Genomic DNA, 26,551 nt, shown 5'->3' with positions numbered 1-26,551 from the left:
GTCTATGTTCTTAGCGTTTTTTTCTTTTTCTCCAAAGCTTGGACAAGTCCGTACTTGATGAAAATATAAGCTTGGAGACTCGCCGAGAGAAAGCTCAAATCAGAATTTACCGCGGGTAAATTTGAAATGGGGTACAGAATGCAAAACAAAGGGATTGTTTAATGACAACGAGGTTTACAACAACCATTAACACTGTAAATCAAACACAAAACAGATCATATACACAGAAATAAAATAAACCATGTTCTTACGTGTTTCAGCATTTTTCAATAGTTTTTTTTTTAATGTATCTTAGTGGTAAAATGCACAGTGTTCGAGATCGACGTCCATGCTTGTCAACAACAGCATTAAATGTCACTTCCGGTAAAATTCCGGAAGTGGCATCAGACATCTCTCCCATCAAGTTGAAGTAAAGTAGGCGGTGTACGGAGCCTAGCAGAAATATAGTCTCCGCTCCATAAATAGTTTCCTTTTATTGTTATCGTTTCAAAAAAAAAAAAAAAAAAAAAAAAAAAAAAAAAAAAAAGGTAAAATGTTGGCCTTGCTTAAAGACGATCATAAGGAACATCTGAAATTTTTGGCAGACGTCGGTGTTGACGGTAATTTAATTTTTTTGTTTTTATTCTCGTTGGTAACCTGTGTTTATTCTTTTTTTATTTTCAATTACTGAAAAACATTTTTGTTGTTGTTGTGTCACATTTAAACGCGGATATTAGTTAGTGGAAAAAAAAACAAAACAAAAAAAAACAATAGTTATCAAAAGATTTTCAACCCAAATTCAATTTTTACAGTATTTTTTGTTTATTAAATTGTTAAGTGAAAGTACAGAATAGTTTAAAAAAAAAAAAAGCACCCCCTTCCTCTTACCTATCTTAAGAACGGTTTTCTAAATTTCATTCTATTTCAGCTTGGTCCTAAAATGTACACGTATCAGTCGATTTCAATCATGTAAATTATTTTAAGCGAAATAGTTTTGCTAAATGTACATATAACATATAAAGTTATATTTTCAAAGTCAGACCCAAATAGCACTTAAGATGACAAATCGAACTTTGCTTTTGATTAGTCAATGTTTATTTGTTATACCATGTTATTGGCAATACAATAAATTTTGTAACAACAAGTAATTTTTTAACTTGCTTAATCTGGTGAAGATGACTACTAATATGAAAAATTTTGCCTAAAAATAAAAATCAGCAAGGGGGGTAACTCATTTTAAATCACAAACATTATAGAAGTTTGTATTATTTAGATTCTTTTGGCTGAGTGTTATTTTCACAACGTTACAAGCTGTGTAATTTTGCCAAGTACTTTATTCACTATGCCACAAGGCCTTGTGCGAGTTACACTCTCCTAGAGGTTAAAAGTTCAATTCTCAATGCAGGCCGCCTGCGACACTCAAAAATACAATTGCAAATTATTTCAAACTTCTACCCAATCGTGGCTGATGAAACGACATAAATAAAGGGCCATGTTCAAAATTCTGTGCAAATTACTGAGTTTGACAAGGTTCATTTGAAGAAAGTTGAAGATTACATCGACTGAAACATTGTGAAAATAACACGGAAGATGAGAATAGTATTCCAAAGAATTTAAATATGAATAAAGGGCCATGTTCAAAATTCTGTGCAAATTACTGAGTTTGACAAGGTACATTTGAAGAAAGTTGAAGATTACATCGACTGAAACATTGTGAAAATAACACGGAAGATGAGAATAGTAGTCCAAAGAATCTAAATATGAATAATCAATCTTCATCTCAAAAATACAAAAACATAATAGAAGTTATTTACCTTAAGTTTAAAAATGTTTGTATTTATTCATTATCAGAGCGAAAATGAAAAGTCGAAAAAATGAATTTTCATTAAAAACCAATGTTATTTACTTATGTTGTAATTAGTTAAATGTTCCTATTTACAATGCTTCCCCACGGGACGGGACAGAGTTAGACACCAGGGTCGTTTTTTAACGTGGAGAAAAGGAACAAAAATAAAAATTGTCTCAGTCGTAAAGGATTTCTCCTCCACTGACAGAGAACAAGAAATTGAAGTGCAGCATCTGAAGAACAGATGCTACACCTTGATCTTGTCCCGAAAGCCAAATAACACATACCTTCATTCATGAGTTTATAAATTCAGTTATATTCCCCATTAATTGTAACAAAGGAGACTGCAGTTACTTCCCCTGACTTCAGATTTTTTTTTATTTACACTTGAATTTTGTTCAAAAACTGTTTTCATTAATAATTAATTTTCTACTTTATCATTTTTCGTAATTTTTGGATATGTGCTTTACTGTGATATGATAGGTAAGTATATATCATTGGTTTTACTTGAAATTCAATATTTCACATTTCGCTCATGTGCAAACAGATGTTACTATTGTTTTCATTTTTCGACATTATATCCCATCCTAAACGTTTTGTGAATGAGTTCCAATTTCGGTCTGTTGTCATTTCACTTGTGTCACCTAGTATGAGCAAGTTGTTAGCAATTGATCTCTTCCATTTCTTTTAATTTTATTCATTTTTTTTTTTTTTTTTTTTTTTTTTTTTTTTAATGGCTTTGGACTATTGACATCGATTTGGGCACGCTTCAGCGTGTTTTGGATAACTAACAGTAGGGTGATATGATCGTACTAGTTTAGACATTGTGTAATGTAATTTTTTTTTTTTTTGTGAAAGTTGTTACAACGAGACTGGCAAAAACACACGTTCACATTTCAAGCTATATTACTTGTCATATACATACGAGCACACAAACATATGCGCCCACGTACACATATTCACGTTTGCGTACATACACACACATGCTAACATACGCACATGCACGCACGCATAGACAACGTCACTTCCTCTTTCAAAGGAAATCCACACATGTGCAAAAGATCACCGGAAACAAGTATAAAAGCAAGAGACAAGCTGTTTCCAGCCCCTTTTCAGACCAGCTTCCTAGCTGGGCGGTCTACAGACCGACAGCGTGCCTTTTCGGCATGCACACGCGTGCCTCACACCACTTGCTACTATGTGGGACAAAAAGCCAACAGACAGTACGTACACTTTATATGCTTTCTCTCTCCATGAACTGAATTGACATTCTTATTCTTTCTCTCTCTATCTACTACTTGTGCCAGAGAACACCACCGCGTAGCTGATGGCTAACATGGCGCACAGTTTAACTGAGGTCAACCCTCTATCTTTTTTTTTTGTCTACACGCTGGACTATCATTCCCATTTTCCACTACATTCACTCACTTCTCTTCCCACGCGCGAACAAACAATAGTGGCCCGAATGTGAGATGAACACACATTTCCTTTTTCCTTCTATACTACCAATCCCGCAACAAACGATGGTTACACCCACGCGGACATGAACACGTATTATATCTAAAACATTCATTCTTTCAACAATAAATAAATGACACGTTTATCTATTCCAGCAATTGAGTCTCTGTTTCCTTCATTCCATTCGTTTCATTATTTTCTTTTGTAACGGGATTAGGATTTATATGTCCTAGTCCTCTACAGTTTTGACATTTTGCTATTGACCATATAAGAGTACAGCTCAGACATGATTGGGTGCCTGCATTTTGTAAAATTATCTTATCAGTTTGTCCATTGGAATCGGTTGTATTGCCAAGGTAGGTTAATTTACTGACTCTTAACATTTACAATGATTTCTGCTTACATCAGAGTTGGATTTTGATACGTGATGCAAATGCGTCAGATGCATGCAGCACTAGCAAGTTGGAACACCTTTTCTGACATCACTTATTGCATGTTCTGCATTTGATGCCAAGTGCTGATTTCCATTTGCATTGATAAGAATATAATTGATTTAAAAAATCTTTACACTCCTATCATTATTTCTAGGGGTTCGGAGATCACACAAACAAAGCTCACAGCAATTGTCGGTTTATGGTAGTCTAGAAACTACATTCACTAGTTCATCAGAAACAAGTTTGTGTCTAAGGATAACATTTTATGGCACCTTGTCAGAACTTTTTTTCTGAAATAATTACTTTTATGTTGGAGAAACTTCTCATGGTGTTATAATAGTAGAAAAAGAGCATTCTCAACTGTAATGCTCAAAAGCTGCGCAATCGACTGAGGAGGATCCAGTTTATAAGTATTCTTTCATAGAACTTCGATTCAAACCATGCTTGAGGAGTCTCAATCCTCTATAGCTTCCTTGTAAAGTCGGATAGTGATGCTATTTGTCCATTATTCTGGCAAAGTATCTTCATCCTTTATTTATTTTATTTATTTATTTATTTTTTGAAAACTGACAAAACTGATCATATGACAATTTGTCCATCACGTAACAGCAAATTGGTTGTTATGCTTGACAGATCTGGAGCTTTGTTCTTGACATTTTAACCTCAGCTATCAATACTTCCACCATAGAATCCACCATCACCTCTGTGGGTGAATATTTATGCTTAAACTTACCATTAACTAGTGTTTGAAAATATTTACAGATTCAGTCAGCTTTGTTAGAAGTGTTTCATCATCAGACTTGGCAGACAGTTGTACAGATACATCAGTTGTCCTTCTTCAAGCAACTTTGTAGATGCTGTTTTGGAGGCTTTCAGCTTCACCATGTGACATCATATCTACGTACCAGATTTCCCAGTAAAGTTTCTTATGTTTAGTGATAAGGATGCATATGATACGTGATGCCAAAGAAATGATATTTGTCCGTACAACAGATACACATGCGGCATATCTGTAAACTTGGAACTTGTTCAAACTCCATCAAATGCGGATGATGTCTCAACCATTATGCCACAATTATTTGTACTTGTTTTCATTCGTTGATAGAATTGTTATCTTTCGTGTTTTGAAAGCTATGGCTTTCATCTTTATAGTTTTGCTGATTGACGAATTCCACCACCATGTTTCGTATTTTTCTCCCACTTCAAATGCTTTTCCACAAGTGTCAGTAGTTGTAGTTGTGATCCATGTCTCCAGTTTGCTCCAGTCATCGGTATTTCTGCTGTTCAAAAGTTTTTCTATACTAGTGACATGTCTGAGCTTTCATTGGTTGATAGAACAGTTTGTTATATATTGGAACCCTATGCCAGTAAGTAGTGATTATGCTAACTAGTATGAATTTTGATGAGGGTTACATTGAGTACATGTCAGGATAACCTGGTAGCAAACAGGAATGGATCCAGATGCAACTAGCATGATTAAATTGAGGGAGGGAGATGGGCAAAGGTTAATTTCCTAGATGGAATGCGCAAGAAAGGTAGGTGTCGAAATTTAGGATGTGATGATGTCATGCCTTCGAAGAAAGAAACAAAAGGATTTTTAAGTCAGTTTAAGTCAGGAATTGGGACAGACAAGATGTGCCCGACAATATAAAAATCTAAATGAATGTTGCCTTGAGACTATTTATGCATCACTGTCTTAAGACTAAGCAAAACGAGTTAAAAAGTAATTAGAATTAGATATTGGTCTCTCTTCCCATAAACAACTTCTCTCCAAATAAAACCTTTTGAAAACCAGTAAGTCTCCATTGTGTTTCCAGGCACGAGTAGATTTGTTTCAAGTTAAACTAATCAACAACCACGAGCAGGTCACAGTTTCTCTGTCCTTTTTTAATCCCTTTTTCATTTTGTCCTTTGTTAATCCTTTTTTTTCTTTGAAAGGCACTCTCCTCCTCGTCCATGAAATAGGCAAGATGGTGGGATACACTCGATCTCATTAAAATTTGATTTTCATCTGTAAAAAAAGATGCTTGGATCAAATTAAGTGATTATTTTTTTATGAAAACTTTATTCAGTAACGAGTATATACAATATAATTTTTTTTTTTTTTTTTCAACATTTTCATTTTTTTAATGTCTTGATTAAACTGCACAATTATCAAAACATTGAATACTATCTACTTAATTGTCATGTTGAAATTAGTAACATATCCAAAAAATTTTAAAAATGATAATGAAGAAAATTATTAATGAAAATAGTTTTCAAAAAATATCATGTTTTACTTAAATAATAGTTTGTAACTGCATGAAGTCAGGGGAAGTAACTGCATTCTAACTGCAACAGCCTATTTGAGAGTATCTTTAGGTGTATCAAAATTTTTGTATGAATTTTTGACACCCCTAACACGAAACTGCGAATAAAATATTAAAAACTCGTAATTTCTCTTTTAAAAGTGGGTTGTTTATTTTCTTTATGGATTATACTTCCAAAATAAACTATTAAAGTTGTTTTAAAAGTAATAGAATTTTTTTTTTTTTTTAAACAGTAATGAAATTAATTGAATTTTATGAGCTCGGTATTTTTCAATTTTTAAACTTTAAAAATCTATCAAATTTTTCTATTGATTCAATTTTTACGATATTTTCAGGGTCAATGTGAAATTTTATGCTCTTTCCAATAAACCGAATATAATATTTTAGACAAACGTTTTTTTTTTAAATTCACGCCCCCCCCCATTTTCAAGTGTCTATTAAAAAGTAAATAATTAATTTACTCACCAAAGTTTTATATATCACAAATTGAAGATAAAAGATCAGTAAATAATATATTCAAATTTAAAACAAAAAAGTAGTGTTTTTTAGAAATTTACCTGTAAAGTCCGAAGTTTAAAACCTTCTTCTTTTTTTGAAACCACGCTGTTTGTTTATTCTTTTTTTTTTTTAATGAAAGCTTGGTCCTTGCCCCTTTAATTGAAAAAAAAAATTAGGGCTTGAATTACAATTTTCGAGTAGTTATAAGCTTGTAAAGACAGGGGGTCGAATTAATTCACGCCTCCCATTTTGAAATGTCTATTAAAAAGTTAATAATTAATTTACTCACCAAAATGTTATATATCACAAATAGAAGATATAAGATCAATAAATAATATATTCAAATTTAAAACAAAAAAAGTAGTGTTTTTTTAGAAATTTACCTGTAAAGTCCGAAGTTTAAAACCTTTTTTTTTTTTTTTTAAATGTTGTTTGTTTTTTTTGTTTTTTGTTTTTGTTTTTTTTTTTTGTTTTTTATGAAACCTTGGTTCTTGCTCTTTTTAATTGAAAAAAAAATTAGGGCTTGAATTACATTTTTCGAGGAGTTATAAGCTTGGAAAGACAGGGTAGAATTATTCAGTATTTTTCACAAAATTTCTGACACACCTAGAGTATCTTTAATTTAATTGAAGAATTTAGAAATTGAAAACAAAAAAATTCAACAGTTATGTAAAAAAATATGCATATATATGTTATGTCTATTTTGTTATTTATAAAAAATATTTATGCTTGAAATGATATCGTTTATGCAAGGGAAACAACTCGATTTCGTGTGTGAAATGTTAGTTTGAAAACAATTATAAAACCTCTCAGATGCTGTTTATGAAAAAAAAAAAGTGATATCAGGGTTTCTTTATCCAATGCTTCATATTTATTCCCACCACATGTATAAAAAAATGGTAACCAGTCCTAAGGGCACTGTATAGTGATTAACTGTGAGGATGAAGTCTGTCTGTCTCCAAACTATGCTATCCAATAGCTTCGTCATACCAGATTTCACTGGCACTGTTTTAGTAAACTTGTAGGATGTAGTTTCCAGGTATTATGTAGCGGGGAGGGGGGGATGTTGCTTGTGGCATGTATGTCATTCATTATGTATCGTTTATACAAACGGCGTGTATGTGATATGTATATATGCGTGTAATATACATGTGGGTGCGTGTGTATCTTTGTCTAGGTGTGTGCGCAGCCATGATCATCTATGTATGTATCTGTATCTGGGCATGGTCATATTGTCTTATCGGCTAATTTAATATGTGTGTTCATGTGTGTATAACAAGCAATTCATTCGACATACCTTAGTTCCTGACTTTCTGTGTCAATTCTTCGAGCCTGGAAATGACAAATAAAGGAACAAATAACTGGTCTCTTCTAATCAGATTCTTGGTTTTATTCTTTCTTGGTCTTGGCAGTTCCGCAATTTTCTTTTGTTGGCTGACTTGTCTTTACACCTTTCTTCTACGCATCTTAGCAAAATCTCAACGGTGCTATTCAAACTCGGAAAACCAACTTACTTGCATGTGGGAGAAAAGATATCTTCCTCTCTTTCTTTCATGCTCTCTTTCTCTTTCTTTTCTTTCACGCTCTCTTTCTCTTTCTTTTCTTTCACGCTCTCTTTCTCTTTCTTTTCTTTCACGCTCTCTTTCTTTTCTTTCACGCTCTCTTTCTCTTTTCTTTCACGCTCTCTTTCTCTTTTCTTTCACGCTCTCTTTCTTTCTCTTTTCTTTCACGCTCTCTTTCTTTCTCTTTTCTTTCACGCTCTCTTTCTTTCTCTTTTCTTTCACGCTCTCTTTCTCTTTTCTTTCTATTTTCTTTCTTTCTCTTTTTCATGCTTTTTCTTTCTTTCCACGTTCTCTCACACATACTTGATCGACGTATTCTAGGTGCTATCGTCAACCTCAACTACCGACTTTGACATACGTCAGCAACTTAACCCTTGAACTCTTCTTGCACTAACCAACCTTCACATACCAAAAATGCCACAAAGTAGGATAGAACCCATGACAGTTATTTTATTTTTTTATGTCTTCAAATATTGTGATTATACAAACGTTCTCATTTCTTTACACAGATCACATTATCAGTAACAAAAACTGGCATAGTGATATGAGATAAGTGGGAAAAGTTAGCAACCCTAGTTGAAGTCAGTGTTCCTAATGATGTTAGCTCAAACAGAGCTGAGAGAGAGAAGGTAACAAAATACTAAGGTCTTTTTATATACATCATGAAAATAAACTGAAACTTTAGAAAAACCTCCATGCTAATAATTATGAGAGCAACTGGATTTATCAAAAAGAATTTCAAAAACTTGTAACGTTCAGCAACTATACAATGCAACACAATGGAATGTGTAAATATCTCCATTGAACCATCTGTAAAAAGATTGAATATCGAATGCAGCAGCAAGTTCTGGAAACATGTTTACCAGCAAGAACAGTTGGAAATAAGTCATACACCATCCACTATGACTATGCAATCCCTACAACTACATACCTAGAAAACGGATCTATTAAACCTGACATAGTGATAAAGGACAAGAAGAAGTCACCTTATTAGAAGTTAGTCTCCACAGTGATACTGGGTTAAACAGAGCTGAAAGGGAAAAGATAACAAAATACCAAGATCTTATGTATGACATGAAAAGAAATTGGAAATCTTAGGAAGATCTCCATCATTCCAGTAATTATAGGAGCAACAAGACTCTGGGGGGAAAAAGAATTTCAAAAACTATCTGGCAAATATACCTGGTGAACCAGGTGCAAGAGAGATACAAACATTTGCACTTAAAAGGACAGTTATAATCTTTAAAAGCTCTCTCGGTTGGAATGTATGAGATAGGGGGGGGGTGAATGTCTACTGTCCAGTAAGATGCCCACTCCAGAGTTTAAACAAAATGATAAAAAACATAGTTATTAGAATGTAAGTATTGAAAATGCCTTTCTCCATTTACATTGTGCCATGCATATATATATATATATATATATATATATATATATATATATATATATATATATAATTTTTTTTTTTTTTTTCAAATTGTAAATTTCCTACAACTTTTATTTATGAGCTATACATTTTTTTTGTTGTGTTTTTGCAGTTGTTCAGGAATTTTGCCGGATTTCTATAGAATTCATTAAAAATGGTTGCAACCCCAAAATTTATCAAAATGCTGCACGTAAGTTTTTTTTTTTCTTTTTAATTTGTAGACTAGTGGTTCCCAACCATCGTAGCGTATCACATTGGTGTACTGCAGAATGATTACTGGTATGCCACAAAAGTTTTACTGGTGTGAAACCGCTTTCATATCATCATAAACGGAGTTGTTTGTATTAATAAATACTAACTCGCACATTATTACTTATGTGATATCGATGTTTGATTATCAAAAAGAGAATAAATAAAATATATAATAAATCATTTGTTTAAACGGTTATTTTGAATTTTCAATCATAATAAATCTTCGTAAGTATTGTTAATTATTCATTTAAATATTTTTTTCTGATAGATGTGCCGTGAAAATTTAAAGAGCTCAATTGTAAAAGTTTGGGAACCACTGTTGTAAACAAATTGTTGTTCTATAGTCAAGCTGTTGGTAAGAAAGGACAATGCAGTCTCCTAAAAAAGATAAAGTGGTTTCTTTATTAGCAAGTACAGATTTGGTAAAACAGCTATTAAGATGATCATGCATATAACAAATCAAATCATAAAAGAAAAGGTTATCCTGAAAGACTGGGAACTAAGAACAACTTAGTTCAGTGGGGGATGCCCTGTTCTCCTTTTCTCTTCCTTACAACTGCTTTCTCATAGAAGAGACGTTGCAAGCCTGTCTCTGCTTTATCGTTATTTTCATGGCAAGTGCTCAGCTGAGCTTCAATGTATGGTCCTCCCTCGCCAAACTTTCACGAAAAACACTCGTCTAGCCAAAACCACTATCAATAATTTCCCACACTCTTTATCTGTGCCTAAACCTAAATGTAGATTCCATGAACAAAGCTTCTTCCATAGAACTGCACACCTGTGGAACTTTCTTCCATTTGCCTGCTTCCCAGCTGACTACAACTTGGTTGTCTTCAAGCCCAACGTAAACAAGTTCTTTGTGAACCGTTCCCCTAAGTAATCCAATTTACAAAATTCCCACTACTTATGTTTACTACGCTATAATCACATTGACTAATGTATACCCTTTAACCCTTATCCTCGAGTGGCCTCCGGGCCTTGATAAGTGGTGATTCTTGTGGAAAAAAAAACAAGCAAACTGAATTGTTACAAGAGTAAAGGGGAAGCACTTGATAGAGGTAATTGATGGAATACTGTTGCCACATCTGGGCAGGAGCTGCTAGAAAGGACTTGTCCTGCCTTGATAGAGTTCAAAATAGACTTTGTAGCCTCGTAGGAGATGTCCTTTTGTCTTTCCTGCAACCTCTATCTCACAGAAGAGATCTTGCGAGTTTGTTTCTGCTTTATCGTTATTTTCATGGAAAGTGTTCGACTGAGCTTCAGTCTATGGTCCCTCCTCGCCTAACTTTCACAAGAAACATTCGTCTAGCTGAAAACACTATCAATAATTCCCCCCACTCTTTATCTGTGCCTAAACCTAAACGTAGATTCAATGAACAAAACTTCTTTCTTAGAACTGCAAGCCTGTGGAATTGTCTTCCGTTTTCCTGCTTTCCGGCTGACTACAATATGGTTGTGTTCAAGTCTAACGTAAATAAGTTCTTGATGAGCCATTCCATATAAGTTATCAAATTTACCAAATTTTCATTACTAATGATTACTATATTGTCCAACTTCTACTGTACACTCTTTAACCCTTATCCTTGAGTGGCCTCTTGGCCTTGATAAGGTGGTGATGGCTGTGTAAAAAAAAAAAAAAAAAAAAAATTTACAGAGGCTTAAAATTGATGGATCGGGTCCTGAAAGTGATTGATAGAATAATTAAAAAGCAAATAAAGTTTGATAAGCATAGATGAAATACAATTTTACACCTGAGCAAAGTATCACTTGTATTATATTTAGAATGAGACAAATGCAAGAGAAGTAACTTAATAATAAGAAGAGCCTGTATTCTTTCTTTTGAGGATCTAGAGAAAGCTTTTAACAGTGATTGTCCAGTGGGTTTTTGCATAAGCTGGGAACAAATGAGTGGTTAGTGAAGGTCGTTAAAGCAATATATAGAAATGCTGAAAGTCGTGTTAAGAAATAAAAGCACATTTAGTGCCAGTTCTAATGTTAAAGTAGGAGTACATCAGTGTTCTGTAGTGAGTTTGTTGCTTTTTGTTTGCGTTTTAGAAGCGTTTTTGGATTGGTGGCATAGAAGAGATGCTTTTTTGCATTGATTATTTAGTACTTGCCTGTGAAACAATGGATAACATATGTAAGTTAAGTTAAAGACGTGGAGGAATGCCATGGGAAATAAAGGCATGAAAGCGAATGTTACCGAAAACCAAAGTGATGATTAGTGATTGTAGTGCTGGAAAACTCCTCGAAAAAGGAAAGTTCCCTTGTTCCATTTGTGAAAAGGAAGTTGGGTGAAATTCAATTTTTTGTGCTACTTGCGAGCATTGGATGCAAAAGTAGTGCAATGGGATCAATGTTAAATTGAGAACGGATGACCAGTTTGTGTGCAAGATTATGGAAATGGATGAAAACTCAGATGTGAAGAAAGTACATCTGGATGGTGAAACCATTGAGGTTACCAAGAAGTTTTGTTACCTTGATGATAATATTGGATCACAGGGTGGCAGTGTGATTTCATACTTGGAAGTGCCAAGGAAGGACACCACCATCTAAACCTCCACTTGAAGGACATGGAAGGTACTGGAATCCCAAGGATGCTTATTGTCATTCAAATTCCAGAGAAAACCAATGGCTGTTATCAGCGATAATGCAAAGTGATTTAATCATTGGATACGCAAGAAGTGCAGTGACCTTGCTGTAAGATTGAAAGAGCATAACCAATTTGCATACAAGAAATGTAAGAATTAAGTCTCTTGTTCTGCATACATCTCCCTATACTGTTCATATTTAATATCCCTCTAAGCTCATCAGAACTGATCCTGAAATGACTTGCATTACACATCCATTGTATCATTCTCATACCATTCCTTTCCATGCAGAATATTTTCTTATCCATCACTAATCAGGTTTCACATCATCACATTGCGTAACATGCCTGATAGACTCTTTCCTTGTTGAACAATGGTAACATTGTGCTGTGAACTAAGTATTATGATATTCATTTGATGCCCAGTTAGGGATTAGTATTTAATGCAGAAATGAACACAAATGTAACCATATTCAATCATTAATTTGGCATAAAAGATTCCTTCTAAGTCAGACAATAAATTTGACCTATTTTTAACAATCAAAAAAAAAATCTTGTAATTGATAATTCCAGTGTAAAAAGTGGAAGTTAAATTTATGAAATATTTATTAGAATAATGATGGTTTAATACCAAGAAATTCTGTTTCCTTTTCAGAAAAACTTGATGTTGAGGCTGAAACTATTCAACATGCAGTGGAAGGTTTAATGCATTTGCTAACAGAGACTTCTAGACTAATGGTTAGTAATAATACCATTTCTCTCTCTCTCTCTCTCTCTCTCTCTCTCTCTCTCTCTATGTATGTATAAGGTATCTCCCTCCCACCAACCCCCCAAAAAACACCAATGCAATTGTTAATAGAATTCATGATCCATTTTTACTTTAACTTAGATATTTAACCTTAACGGTTAAACATTTATCACACATACTTAATTATGTGTTATGGATAGAGTTATCTTTTATATCATTTTTCATTTCAAAATTTTTACTAATTTCAACATATTTAATTACAGAATAATGTTAAAATGTATTTTTTTTTATCTAATTATAATACACAAGCATTTTTTTATCCTTCAAATGTTTTTTTTTTATTTTAAAAGTTTCACTTTTTTGTTGGCTTCATTTTGTGTTTAATTTATTTATTTTTATTTATTTTTATCTTTATCTCAGAAATTATATTTTTGTCACTGTCCATTATTTTGTTAAATTTCTGATTTTTCTCTAAATTGATTAATTAATTTTTCAGAGAAGTTGTTAGACCATGTATGCAGAAAACCGCCTGAACCAAATTTTTCAGGAAAACTTTTTTCTCTTAGGTCATGAAAATAAATATTAAAAATTTACATTAGTTTTTGCTAAATATATCACATGACCATAACAGCATAATCAGTTTGTCCTTAGGATAACGTATATGCTGGACAAATTTAGTGCTCTAAGCAAATTTTCCAACCTGATGTTGGATTGTAAGAATGTGCTTAAGTAATAAATAAATACCTGGCCAGAGATAGCTTGGTTTGAAAGTCAATTTCTAAAAGCTGTGCAACACATGCCTACATGTAAAATGGATGTTAAGTTATTTCTGATTTATTTTCTGAAGTTATTAAATAAAAATGATTTTTTTAGGTTAGTGTAGACACATGAATAAATATCTACTCTAATTTAACTTCAAATTGTAAAAAAAAATTTTTTAAATAAGTAAAGCATCTATAATTTTTCATTAATTAGCGTTTGAAATGATAATAAAAAATAAGTTTTATTTTTAAAAACCTTTTTATTTATATATGTTTTTGATTTTTTTTTTTTTTTTTTTTTTTCAGATTAATGAGGTAGACTTTCAGGATTCCATCACTATTCTTGGATTTCCAGATGAGATTGTCCAAATTCTTCTGACGATGTATCTAGAGAATAGATTGATGATCCGTAATGTTCTTTCGGATATGTCCATGGATCTTCCTCATTATCATGATTTTGAATGGCGTCTGGATGTTCAGGTAAAGATTTAAACATGAATCAGTTCTCCACTAATTAGGAGTATTTCTTTTTAGACTGAAGCGGAGAGGCTGATTTCTAACAACAATACTAGAGCTTACTTGCTACATTTTCTCATGCTGTTTGGCTGAAATTCACTGCTCTCCCTCTTTTACGCTTTGCTTATCTTGTTTCCCTCCCACCACCACCACCATTTTTAACATTTTCGTTACCATTATTTTGCTCATGAGGGAAGATGAGTTATCCATTGCTACGACTTTGATTCAAAATATTTTTCAATAATTTTTTTTTTTTTTTTTTTAAATATAAGTATATCAAATAGTTTTCCTGTTATTTTATTTTGACAAATAGCATGCTACCTGAGAGTTTATCATTCAAACTCCTTGACTTAACATTCACAGACAACATGAATTGGAACAAATACATTGAGGACATTGCCAAGGCTGCTGCAAAGAAGGTGAACTCCCTCTACCTTACTAGAAAATTACTCGCATCTGAGAGCATCCTATAGCTCTACAAGGCCACCATTCGCCTGTATTGTTGCCACATCTGGGCCAGTGCATCTACCACTAGTCTCTCCCTCTTGGACAGGATCCAAAAAAGAACCGCTAATCTAATAGGTCCTGTACTATCGACCAAACTTTAACCATCTGTCCCATCACCACAATGTTGCATACTTGTTCCTGTTTTACAAATACTTTAATGTATTGTGCTCTGATGAACTCGTAGCATTGTGCCCTCTTAATGTGCATACTCCCAATTAACTCGACAGACAACAAAATCCCACCCCTTCACTCTAAACTCTCTAGATGCCAGAAAGCCTTCTACTCTAACAGTTTCTTCTCTGGAACTGCTAAACTTTGGAATTCTCTCCCTTTCCTACTTCTCCGACTATGCAGAAGTTTAAATGTGATCTGAATGAATATCTTGCTTCTCAACTTCCCTCAGTACATGATTGCAAATAGTAACCCCTAACATCCAAATGACAATACGCTTTGTTTTGCATGGACAAGAGTAAAAAAAATCAAAGCGTACCAAATAATGAGTACGTCTAGTAAACTTTTAAGATATTTCATTAGAGTTTAATGATTTGATGAAAGTTCATAGAAATTCATCAGAAGGTATATCTTTTATAAATTAAGATTTTGTATGTACAGGATATTTTGGAACAGTGCTGATGGGTGTAAGGGATCCAAATGTGGCCTATATTTGGTATTTATGGAAATAAGGTGGAATCTATTTGTGAAAATTTAGATACTTTCAATTTTTGTGAAATTATAACAATCGGTATTAGACATCAATTAATAAATATTTCTTAAATTTCAGTTTCTTTGGGCATTTAAGGGGACATAAATATGGACACAACCTCTCATTTCAGATCTGTATTAAATTTGACCCATGGTCATTAGACACCAATAAAGCAAGATTCACTGAATTTCTATTTCTTCTTAAAACCGAGACATTTTCTAGAATTAAAATTATGTAATAGACTTTTATCAAAATTAGAATACTTTGAGACAGACACGCTATTTAACCATATTTATCGTTAAAAAAAATCAACAAGAAGTCTAAGTTTATAAACGATAAAAATAAACAGTAAAATTGTCTAGGAGTTCATGGCGTAATGGTTAACATGCCGAACTGTGATACATAAGGGCCAGAGTTTGATTCCTAGACACAGTCAAGCTATGCTGAAGAGAGGTAGATACCTCGAAACATACATGTACGTAGATTACTGTTTTAAAAATAATAAAATAAAAAAAAAAAATATTATATACGTCCAAATAAATATGGGCGATTTTTTTAAGTAAAATGATCTTCGAGGCGAAGATGCGATTTAACTGTATTTATCGTTAAAAAAAAAATCAACAAGAAATCATGCATAAGGTTTAATATTCTTATATTTCGATTTTAAACTTCATAAGAGGATATAAAAGTGGTGCAAAACTGTTCGGGTTAGGGAATTAAATTTTGGGATAATTACTCTTCTTATATTTTTGTCATTTTAAAATGTTATACCTATAAATCCTGTATTTATTTTGCTTATAGGTTGCCAGCCGCTCTCTCCGGCATCAGATAACACCAAATGTTGTTTTGAAACTTCACTTAGAGGAAGATCATGAAAAAAGCACGCACATTTTGCAAACTGACCCTGGTAACTTGTTGCAGCTCACTAAGGAATTGGAGAAAGCTTTAGACGAAATGAAGTCCACATACTGTCGCCGTATCGTAAGAAACATAGACTGAATTCACTATCGCGCTTTAGAGGATTCGGTGTAAAGATTTCTCGTGTATAATGTGCAGTTATGTGAATAAGAAATGGGTGGAGAAAAAATATGTTTTATAAAAAAGTGCTCCCAAGTTTTTATACTTGAAATGCTAAGAATTGTCTTTAGAAAATATACAAAACATGAAATTTTCCAAAAAAGACAAACTTTGAAGATTTCATATAGGTTGAAGTGAATTGAAATTTTATAGTTGGATGAGAGGACCAAAATTAGAATCAAACATCTGTCTATTACCAACATGTGAGTTCTTTGATTTTTTTTGATTTTTTAAAAAATTTTTTTTTTATCTTAGTTAAAACTGATTGAAATGCTGAGGAAAACCAAGCACCAAAAAACTAAACAGGGGTGTCAGTTCTCATGTATAATGTGGCAGTCATGTGACTGATGATGGGGAAAAAATGTTTTATAAAAAGGTTTACAAGTTTTTATATTCTATTCTTTGGATTGTCTTTAGAAAATATCAAAAATAAAATTTTCTAAAAAAGATAAACTTTGAAGATATGAATTGAAACAAATTGAAATTTTATAAATGGACAAAAGGATCAAATCTATATATCACAAAGATGCGAGTTCTTTCATGTTTTTACTTTCTTAGTTAAAACTGATTGAAATTGTTTAGGAAAACAAACCCCAAAAAATTAACCTGAAATCAGTTCAATTAATCCAATGATTAACTCTTATTTATAAATTTGCCAGTTTTTTTTTTAATTTACAAAGATTAATATTTAAGTCCCAACTACTCAAACCACTACTCATCATCTACCTGACATGTCAGCAGCTCAGACAAAGCTATCCGTAGACTACACTTACTACAACTCCAACACTTACAACTCAACAGATACGTATTCAACCTTGACGTTGTCTCTCTTTACTACTCCATACCAGCACACCAAGCTGTAGACCTTATCACAGACTGCATCTCCTCCAACAACTTCTACTACTTTGGTCACCCTGCTACCGACATACACCAACTATTATGTATGATTTAATATTTTTGAATTTTTGAGATAAGGATTGAAAATTTATATTATTTGAATTGTCCGAACTACTGTTTTCATCTTGGTTATTATTCTCAAGTTTCAGTTGATATAACCTTCAACCTTCTTGAGGTGCATCTTGACAATGGCACTTATTGGTGAAGGGTGGAAAAAAATAAAAACATTCTTTTCACCATTCACCTATAGAAGCCATTATTTGAAGAAGCTCGGAGGTTACATCAGCCAAAATATGAGAGTAATAACCAAGATGAGAACAGTAGTCCAAATAATCCATAATAGTCAGCAACACTTATTTCACAGAAACACAACAAACCTACAAACAAGTAACAGGATCAAATCTCTCAGAACTACTCAGCATTAGGTGCATTTTCATGAGATGACACTGTTCTCATATTGCTTTTTATTATATTTCAGCTGATATAACATTCAACTTCTTCAGGTGTATTTTAATAATAACTCCTATTGGTGAATGGTGGAAAGAATAAAATCATTTTTCCGCCATTCCCCAATAAGAGCCATTGTCAAGATTCCCAAGTCTGACAAAAAGATCCCGAATTCGACAATATTCAGCGAATGAACATTATAGACTAAAAAGGGTAGAAAATAATCTACTTGGAGAAATGCTTATCAGGCAAGTACAAATATTATTTAAACAAAGGGTTACGATAATTTTTATAGGTTGTTTACATTTCAAATATGATAAAGTGGAAAGCAAGATGACAAATTGCCGGTTAGAAATTATTTATCATCAAAAATGCAAATCTTCTATTCCTCACCTTATACTACACTCAATCTGTAGTCGAATGTGAGATGCTATAAGAAAAGATTCTTTCAAGGATAGAACAGCGTGTGTTTCCACTTGATCATCATATGTTAAAGTTCTTGCTGTGTTTTAATGCTGCCTGTTCTTGTTTGTTATTCATTTATTACTCCATGCATCTCGCGAGCTATTGCTCTGTCTTGTGAAATATCAGATGCCATTGGTGCTAAGTTATAAATTGGAAATTGTTCTGAACTCATGGTTGGCACCGCTTGAACTTCTTGGATTATATGAACAATGGAAAAAAATTGGAATTTTTTTTTTTTTTTGTTCCTGATCTTCTCTGCTGATGTCTGTACATTTTAAAAATAATTTAATTCTATTGAAATGTATTCAATTTATCATCTTTGAAAACAAAAAAAGATGAAATTTATTCCTTGAAAAATGGAAAATGTACTTAATTTATTGATAAATGAAAAAAAAAATCAAATGTATGAAATAAATTTTTATATATAGTAACATACGGTCTTTACTTTTTTATTGCATATATATATATATATATATATAATTTTTTTTTTTCTCTCTTAGTCTGTTTGTCTGTCTGTCCATTCACCTTTTTCTAAAACTACATGGCTGATTTGGCTGGAATTTTGTATGGACCTTTGCTATGATAAAGTACAGCAAACTAAGTATTATGGTATCAATTTGATGCACAGTTAGGGATTAATAGGGATTAGTATTAAGTTCCAATTTTTCAAGAAAACTACTAGGCTGATATTGCTAAAATTTGGTATCGACTTAATGTCTGAATTAGTAAAGTTAAAAGGAAGAAAGAAAAAAAAAACCCTCTCAAACTAGACAGAAAAAAACGATTTAGAATAGAAAGTTAAAAAAAAAAAAAAAAAATGAAAAAGCATCTCATGAGTATAGATTGAAGACAGAGGGTTGTCTGATGTTATTTGCTTTCTCAGTTAACATAAATACTTGAAATGGATTCGTCCAGCAAGATTTCTATTCAATAACTTTTTTTTATATATAACAGGACAGAATTTATATATATACATTAGTAGGTCATCCAGTATTGCTGAATCTTTTTTTTTTTTTTTTTTTTACATGGTGGTCACCACTTATCAAGGCCCGGAAGCCACTCAGGGATAAGGGTTATTGCAAGTACAGTACGTTAGTATGGAGATTTAATGAAGTGTTCACTTAAGGGGGCGATTCATCAGGAATTTGTTTACGTTGGACTTGAAGACATCCAGGTTGTAGTCAGGTGGGAAGCAGGCAGACGGAACAGAGTTCCACAGGCGTGCAGTTCTAAGAAAGAAGCTTTGTTCATGGAATCTACGTTTTGATTTAGGCACAGATAAAGAGTGGGAAAAATTATTCACAGTGGATTCAGCTAGACGGGTGTTTTTCGTGAAAGATTGGCGAGGGGGGGGGGCCAGAGATTCGAATTCAGACGAGCACCTGCCATGGAAATAACGATAAAACAAGGAGAGGCTCGCAACGTCTCTTCTGTGGGAGAGAGGTTGCAGGGTAGAGAAAAGGGCATCCCCCACTAAGCCACAAAGTCTATTTTGTACGCTGTCAAGGCAGGATAGGCTGTTTTTAGCAGCTCCTGCCCAGATATGGCAGCAGTATTCCATCCTTGGACGTACTTGGCTTTTATATAAATAGAGAATTGCATCAGTAGTGAGATATCTTCTGGAGCGGTAGAAGGATCCCGCCATCTTTCCAGCGACCTTGGCAACAGACTTGATGTACGTGTTCCATTTAAGATCAGGAGTAAAGGACAAACCCAGAAACTTATCAAAACATGGGGCTTCTCCTAGACGAGAGCCATCCATTTCAATTGATGCCAGATGGAGATCAGAGCGTTGATGATGTAAAGATAGGAGTTTGGTTTTAGATGCATTAAAGGTAACCAGCCACGTCTTCCCCCACTGAACCACGCGCTCGAGATCAGAGAAGAGAGAATCAGAGAGAACTTTGTCATTTACAGCCTTTGATGTGTTGCCGTAGATGGTCGTGTCATCAGCATAAATGTCAATGAATGATTTAAGTATGTGTTTAGGGAGATCATTGATGTAGATCAGGAAGAGTTGGGCCCAGGATTGACCCTTGAGGGACTCCAGCATTAATACTGCAGGCCTCTGATTTTTGTCCATCAACCACTACTCTTATGAGCCTATCGGAGTCATAAATATACTGATATTTTAATTCATGTAGATTTCATATTTATTATTATAGAGCAAATACTTTATTGATTATTGTACCCAATATATAGTAGCAGTTTCAAAAGTAAAATATGTATGATAAATATATACTTTTTTGTTTTTTAACACCTCTTTCCACCCAAACTGCCTACTGTTGTTTTGACCCCCCCCCACTACTGCCACTTTTTTTTTTTTAAGTGTTCCTTACAACACTACCTTGACATACCCAGGCAACGTCGGGTATCCCCACTAGTCTATACTATAAATGAAATATTTTTGTTTGTCTCTTGGTTATTTATATGCTTCAAAACTACAAAATTATACAAAATTTGCTATAAAGCATCCTTGATATTCCAGGTGTCGCTGTTGCTCCAAATATTTCTCCACCTGGATTGGTTTTTGGTAGAAAAAAAGAGTTTATTCAAATAAAACAATGATTCTTGTGTGTGTGCGTGTGTCCACTGCTGATGGTAACTTTGTATGTCAGAATTAGTATTTTGTCGACTGACGAAAATATGAAATAGTAAGGACTTTGAATTTGTGCTGCTACAGATGTAAGCTGTTTTCACCATTTTTCAATCTATTTTTGCTATTATCTAATAGTATTTACACTTCTTTTATAGTATATTGCTTTTTTTTTTTTGCTTTTTTTTTTTTAAATTACTTCTACAACTGCTGGACAATTATTTTCATGTCAAATTTTGTAGTTTTACAGATATGAAACATTCCCATTTTGTTCGTTATGAACACTTCTAAACAGCATCTTGAATTATAAAAATGTACATATTTTTTTCCGTATGTGTATTATGTCTCCATTATATGCATCAAACATTTTCTTTCACTCGCTTTAACAAACATTGGTGGTGAGGATTCAATACTAATATTCAGAAGATACTGTCACAAAATTTGTGGAGGGAGAGGAAAGCTATTCACTTCTTCATAATCAAAAAAGAAAAAATATATCTTGCGGTGTCGTCTTTCTCTTTGGTAATGACCTTTCAATTTTTTTTTTTTTTTTTTTTTTTTTTTTTTTAATTCCATTTTCACTCCAAACAAGGCACAGTGCCACTTTGAGGTAGAGGGCTACTATATCAGGGCTATAATTTGTATGGATACTATGTAAGGAGTTGAGCAGCAAGATGTCTGTTCACATTACACTTGAAGTTCTGCATGTCAGTACAGTTGAGAAAGCAGGAACCTGGAAGAGAGTTCTAAAATCTAGCAGTTCTGGGAAAGAAACTATTAGAGTAGAAGACCTTCTTACATCTAGGGATCTCTACCGAATAGGAGTGGGATTTTGCTGGTGTTCATCGGAGGTAATTATGTTGAGGGAGGGCTTGTAGTTCGTCAGAGCATCCACCATTTAAAATACTTGCAGAACAGAGGGATGCAACATTTCGTCAGTGCGACAGAGGTTGCAGCTTAGATAACAGTTTAGGACCTATCAAGCAGGCGACGATCTATTAAACAACAATAACTTTTCCTCCTGTTAATAAAAGATTTATATTATGCAAGTGTCAAAAATAATTTATTCTTGTTTGTATTCACTTGCACAGAAAAAGTGGGCAATATTAAGTACAAGATCAATTTTTTTTATATTCATTTTCACAGTTAAAAAGTATCGTTTTTTTTTTTTGTTTATTTTAATCTTTGTAATTCAACAAATATCCATAATTACTTGCTTTCCAACGAGGACAGAATTACGACATAAATTGTCATAACCCGGGGCACAGGTCAATCAAATAAAGAAACGCTTCATTTCAGTTTATCAATTTATTTTATATTTACAGTAGAATCCCAGGGTACGGCATTAAAAATTAGTAATAAATACAGTACAGTATATAATCAAATAACATAAATAACACTGTAAGACGGGGAAAATACTGTAACTAGGTTCGGAAAAACATTGTATTCCACATCGTAACCTGAAAAAAAACGTATCCTGGGGTTCTTCTGTATTAAAATGTTGTAATATAATACACATTTCTAGCAGTGGTACTACAAGCAACATCTGCAACAACAGCAGCAATATTTTGAATCAATAATTAATTTTTAAGCTGAGTTCTGGTTGGTGCAGGCATTTAATTTTGAGCTGAGCATATGATGGGAGATTATGAAAGGGATCGCCAACTCCTTTCTTCCTCTTTTTCAGCCACAAGATGGTACTGCTTACAACTAATTTGTGTTTGGATCAACCTCAAAATTTCTGTCTAGACCCAACTCTAACCCATCTTGAGTTATCTTGCCCTAAGTTTGACAGGAAGACTGTTGCAATATTTTGGTGTTATAATGGGGTATTTATTTAAATGCTGCCCACATCAGCATTATGTGGCACAAGGCCAGAAAGTGGGAACCCTGCAGGCTCCCCTAAAGGAGGGGCACTCCTGCAACTTTAAAAATTGCCTGAGTAACCCCGTCGGCATTCCCCGGTCGGGGCGCCTCAGGCAAGGCCTGAGAGGGTGGACCTGCTAGGTTTTACCCAGGCGACGTAACTCAGTCCAACAGGTGCTGGGCTGGTTCCCGGCCCCTTACTTGTTGGGCTGAGTGTCAAGTGACGAATCCTTGACATGTACTACCCTGTCCCCCTGCAGATGAAGCCGCTAGGAGACACATCCCATCACAACAGTGTTATAATGGGGTATGATCCCACACAGTCAGATGATTCTATTTATAAACGATGCTGCTAAGAACTGACGAATCAAATTAATTCACGTTTTGCTACCAACCACTCAGAAACCAGAATTGCTTCATAAATACTAAACCTTTTCTGGAGCAATTTCACATATTCTTTTCCGTCTTGACATGGTAAGAATATTTTGTTCTGTGGAACTGTCTACTACAAACAAGTCACCTCCCAGGACTTGTGTGTAACAGCAAACCATCTGAAACTGTTCTGAAACTAAAAATGGCTTACACTTCTAGAGGTTATGCACCCAGTGTGCGTCTTTATTTCGATGGATCCGAATCAAAATTCGAATTGTGGCAAGTTAAATTTCTAGAATATCTACGAATCCAAAAGCTACACAAAGTACTACAAACACAACCTGAAAACAGAAGCAACCCCGACTTCATTGAAAAGAACGCAACTGTCTTTGTGGAGTTAATACAGTGTTTAGATGACCGAAGTCTATCACTGGTAATGAGAGAAGCCCTGGACGACATATTGAGAGAGCATTATTTATCGAAAGGAAAACCCAAAATTATTTCTTTATACACTGAACTGACCTCTCTAAAACGAATGGAAGCTGAAACTATTACTGATTATATTATAAGAGCCGAGACAACTGTAAATTCTTTAAAAATGTCTGGTGGAGTGATAAGTGACAGTCTGTTAATTTCCATGGTCTTTAAGGGATTACCGAGTGATTTCAAGCCATTTATCACCGTGATAACCCAGAAAGAAAAACCCATGACTTTTAGCCAATTCAAGGTAGCACTCAGAAGTTACGAAGAAACTGAAAAGATGATCACATAAAAAAACGAATCCACAAATATCATGAAATTTGAAAATATACACATAAAAACACCAAAATCGAATTATACCCATGCCAGGAATAAAAAACGCAACTTTGCCAAAAGCAAGTTTTTTCCTAAGAAAAATACAAAAATTATTTGCTATAATTGTGGACGACCTAATCACAAGAGTTTCCAATGTAGATACAGGACTCAAAATGGTGACTACATTAAAAATGTAGAGAGCTCTGTTAGCGAACATACATTTTTATCTTCGTGTACATTTAATGCTTCAACAAACAATAATAATTTTCTTGTCGATTGTGGGGCCACGGCACATGTGATTACAAAGGAATCTGATTTTATCAATTTTGATCCCAACTTTAAGCCACAAAATCATTTTGTAGAACTAGCTGATGGGAGTCGAGTAAATGATATCGTTTTGAAAAGAGGCAATGCGAAAATCTCGCTAAAGAACAATAAAGGTGAACTGTGTTTCTGTATTCTAGAAAACACTCTTCTAATCCCAAAATTTAAACAAAATATATTTTCTGTACAAGCTGCCACAAAACAAGGTGTGAATATAAACTTTAGCCCCAATAAATCAAAACTGGTATACCCGAATGGAACTGTATTCGACATTAAAGAAAATGGAAGACTATATTATTTAAATAGCGTAGTCCCATCAAAAACCGCCTGCCATGATCTACAGACATGGTATAAAATTCTTGGACACTGCAATATTCCTGATATCAAAAAGTTGCCGACTGTAGTTGATGGAATGCAAATACAAACATCAAAAAACTTCAACTGCGACGTCTGTACGCAAGGGAAAATGACAAACTATCAAAACAAGATACCAGACAAAAAGGCCAAAAAAAATCCTATCGATGGTGCATTGTGACTTGAACGGTCCCATAGAACCGATGGCCAAAGAACATTATAGATATGTGTTGAATTTCATAGATGACCATTCAGGTTTAATAATGGTTTACTTTTTAAAGAACAAATCTGATACCCTGCTAGCAACTAAGAAATATCTAGCCGACATGGCCCCCTACGGTAAAATCAAGTGTATTCGCTCTGACAGCGGTACGGAATTCACCAATAAAGACTTTGAACTTTTACTAATTAACCATCATATCAGGCATGAAACATCAGCTCCTAGATCGCCACACCAAAACGGGACTGCTGAATGTGCGTGGCGGACACTTTTTGAAATGGCAAGATGCCTACTCATTGAATCAAAACTCTCTAAAAACCTCTGGACTTATGCACTTATGGCGGCAGCCTATATATGCAACATGTGCTTTAACAAAACACTATCTAAAACTCCATATGAATCTTTCTGCGGTAAAAAACCAAATTTAAGCAGAATGCATATATTTGGTTCAACTTGCTTCGCATATATAGAGAAAAAGAGTAAATTGAATATTAAAGCCAACAGAGGTATATTTCTTGGATACGATAAAAACAGTCCAGCCAATTTAATATTTTTTCCAGAAAAAAATAAAATAAAAAGAATCCAATGTGTAAAATTCACAGACACGTTTAATTTTACAGACGAAAACCCGTCATATGAAGAAGATGAAATCATATTACCTCAAATAATTAAAAAAAAAACAATAAAAATGACGGAGACGAGAGTGTCCATGATGATGATGATGATGATGATGATAAAGTCGAAAGATATCCCAAAAGAAATAGAAGGCGACCCGATTTTTTTGTGGTCGACAATATAAAAGATTATCAAATTGACTATTGCTATTCAATGGAAAATGCACCAAAAAGCTTCAACGAAGCAATTAATTCAGAACATTGTGATGAATGGAAAATTACCATGAAAAAAGAAATAGATGCCTTAACCGAAAATGATACCTATACGGTAGTGCCTCTCCCAAGAGATAAACATGTTATTTCTACCAGATGGGTCTTTACAAAAAAGAGTGCAGCATCAGGCGTAGAACAGTACAAAGCTAGATTTGTTGCTAAATAGTACTCTGAGATTTACGGTATAGAATATTTTTCTACGTTTTCACTGACCACAAACCTAACGACAATCAGAATTTTAATGCAAGTCGCATCACAATATGACCTAAACATCCATCAAATGGACGTAAAAAATGCTTATTTGAATGCCCCAATAGACTGTGAAATTTATATTACCCCTCCAGAGGGATTTATAATGAAAAATAAAAATAGCGTGTGGCGACTCAACAAGTCAGTATATGGTCTAAAGCAGAGTGCTCAGTGTTGGAACATAGTATTTCATGATTATATTATTAAACAACAATTTAGACAATGCACTGTAGACCCCTGTTTATATACCCAACACAAAGACGATAAACTACTGATTTTGGTTTTGTGGGTCGATGATATTTTAATCGCATCAAATTGTGACATAATGTTAACTGATGTTAAGAACAAATTAAGTAAAAGATTCAAAATGACCGATCTTGGCAAAATATCCTGGTTTCTGGGGATAGAATTTACTC

At 33.8% G+C, this 26,551-nt stretch overlaps 2 protein-coding genes across 4 annotated transcripts in view; one reads left to right on the top strand and one right to left on the bottom strand.

Moving 5' to 3' along the window:
* LOC145293891 (uncharacterized) overlaps positions 1–389 on the bottom strand; it is a 69,184-nt gene extending 68,795 nt beyond the window's left edge. Inside the window, exon 1 of one of the 3 annotated variants that reach the window (XM_080140652.1) lies at positions 252–389. The gene's annotated coding sequence lies outside the window, so the exon portion shown is untranslated. The remainder of the gene's footprint in view (positions 1–251) is intronic. The other 2 variants (XM_080140654.1, XM_080140655.1) reach the window with 2 other exon arrangements.
* On the top strand, positions 374–18,903 carry LOC145293892 (COMM domain-containing protein 2-like). Its single transcript, XM_080140656.1, has 5 exons — positions 374–599; positions 9,622–9,699; positions 13,007–13,089; positions 14,167–14,340; positions 16,388–18,903. The coding sequence occupies exons 1-5, from the start codon at positions 533–535 to the stop codon at positions 16,583–16,585; spliced, it is 600 nt and encodes a 199-aa protein (XP_079996782.1). The 5' UTR covers positions 374–532; the 3' UTR covers positions 16,586–18,903.
* The last annotated feature ends 7,648 nt before the right edge of the window (positions 18,904–26,551 follow it).

This window comes from Euprymna scolopes, chromosome 15, assembly GCF_053919585.1.
Source record: "Euprymna scolopes isolate OS-2025 chromosome 15, ASM5391958v1, whole genome shotgun sequence".
NCBI classification, from domain to species: Eukaryota; Metazoa; Mollusca; class Cephalopoda; order Sepiida; family Sepiolidae; genus Euprymna; species Euprymna scolopes.
Note: the sequence above shows the minus strand (reverse complement) of the source record. Positions and strands in the feature narration are given on the sequence as shown.

Coding starts and splice junctions, on each gene's coding strand:
- LOC145293892 (XM_080140656.1), top strand. CDS start 533: ATGTTGGCCTTGCTTAAAGACGATCATAAGGAACATCTGAAATTTTTG. Junction 600..9,621: donor GGCAGACGTCGGTGTTGACG/GTAATTTAATTT, acceptor GTGTTTTTGCAG/TTGTTCAGGAATTTTGCCGG. Junction 9,700..13,006: donor AATTTATCAAAATGCTGCAC/GTAAGTTTTTTT, acceptor TTTCCTTTTCAG/AAAAACTTGATGTTGAGGCT.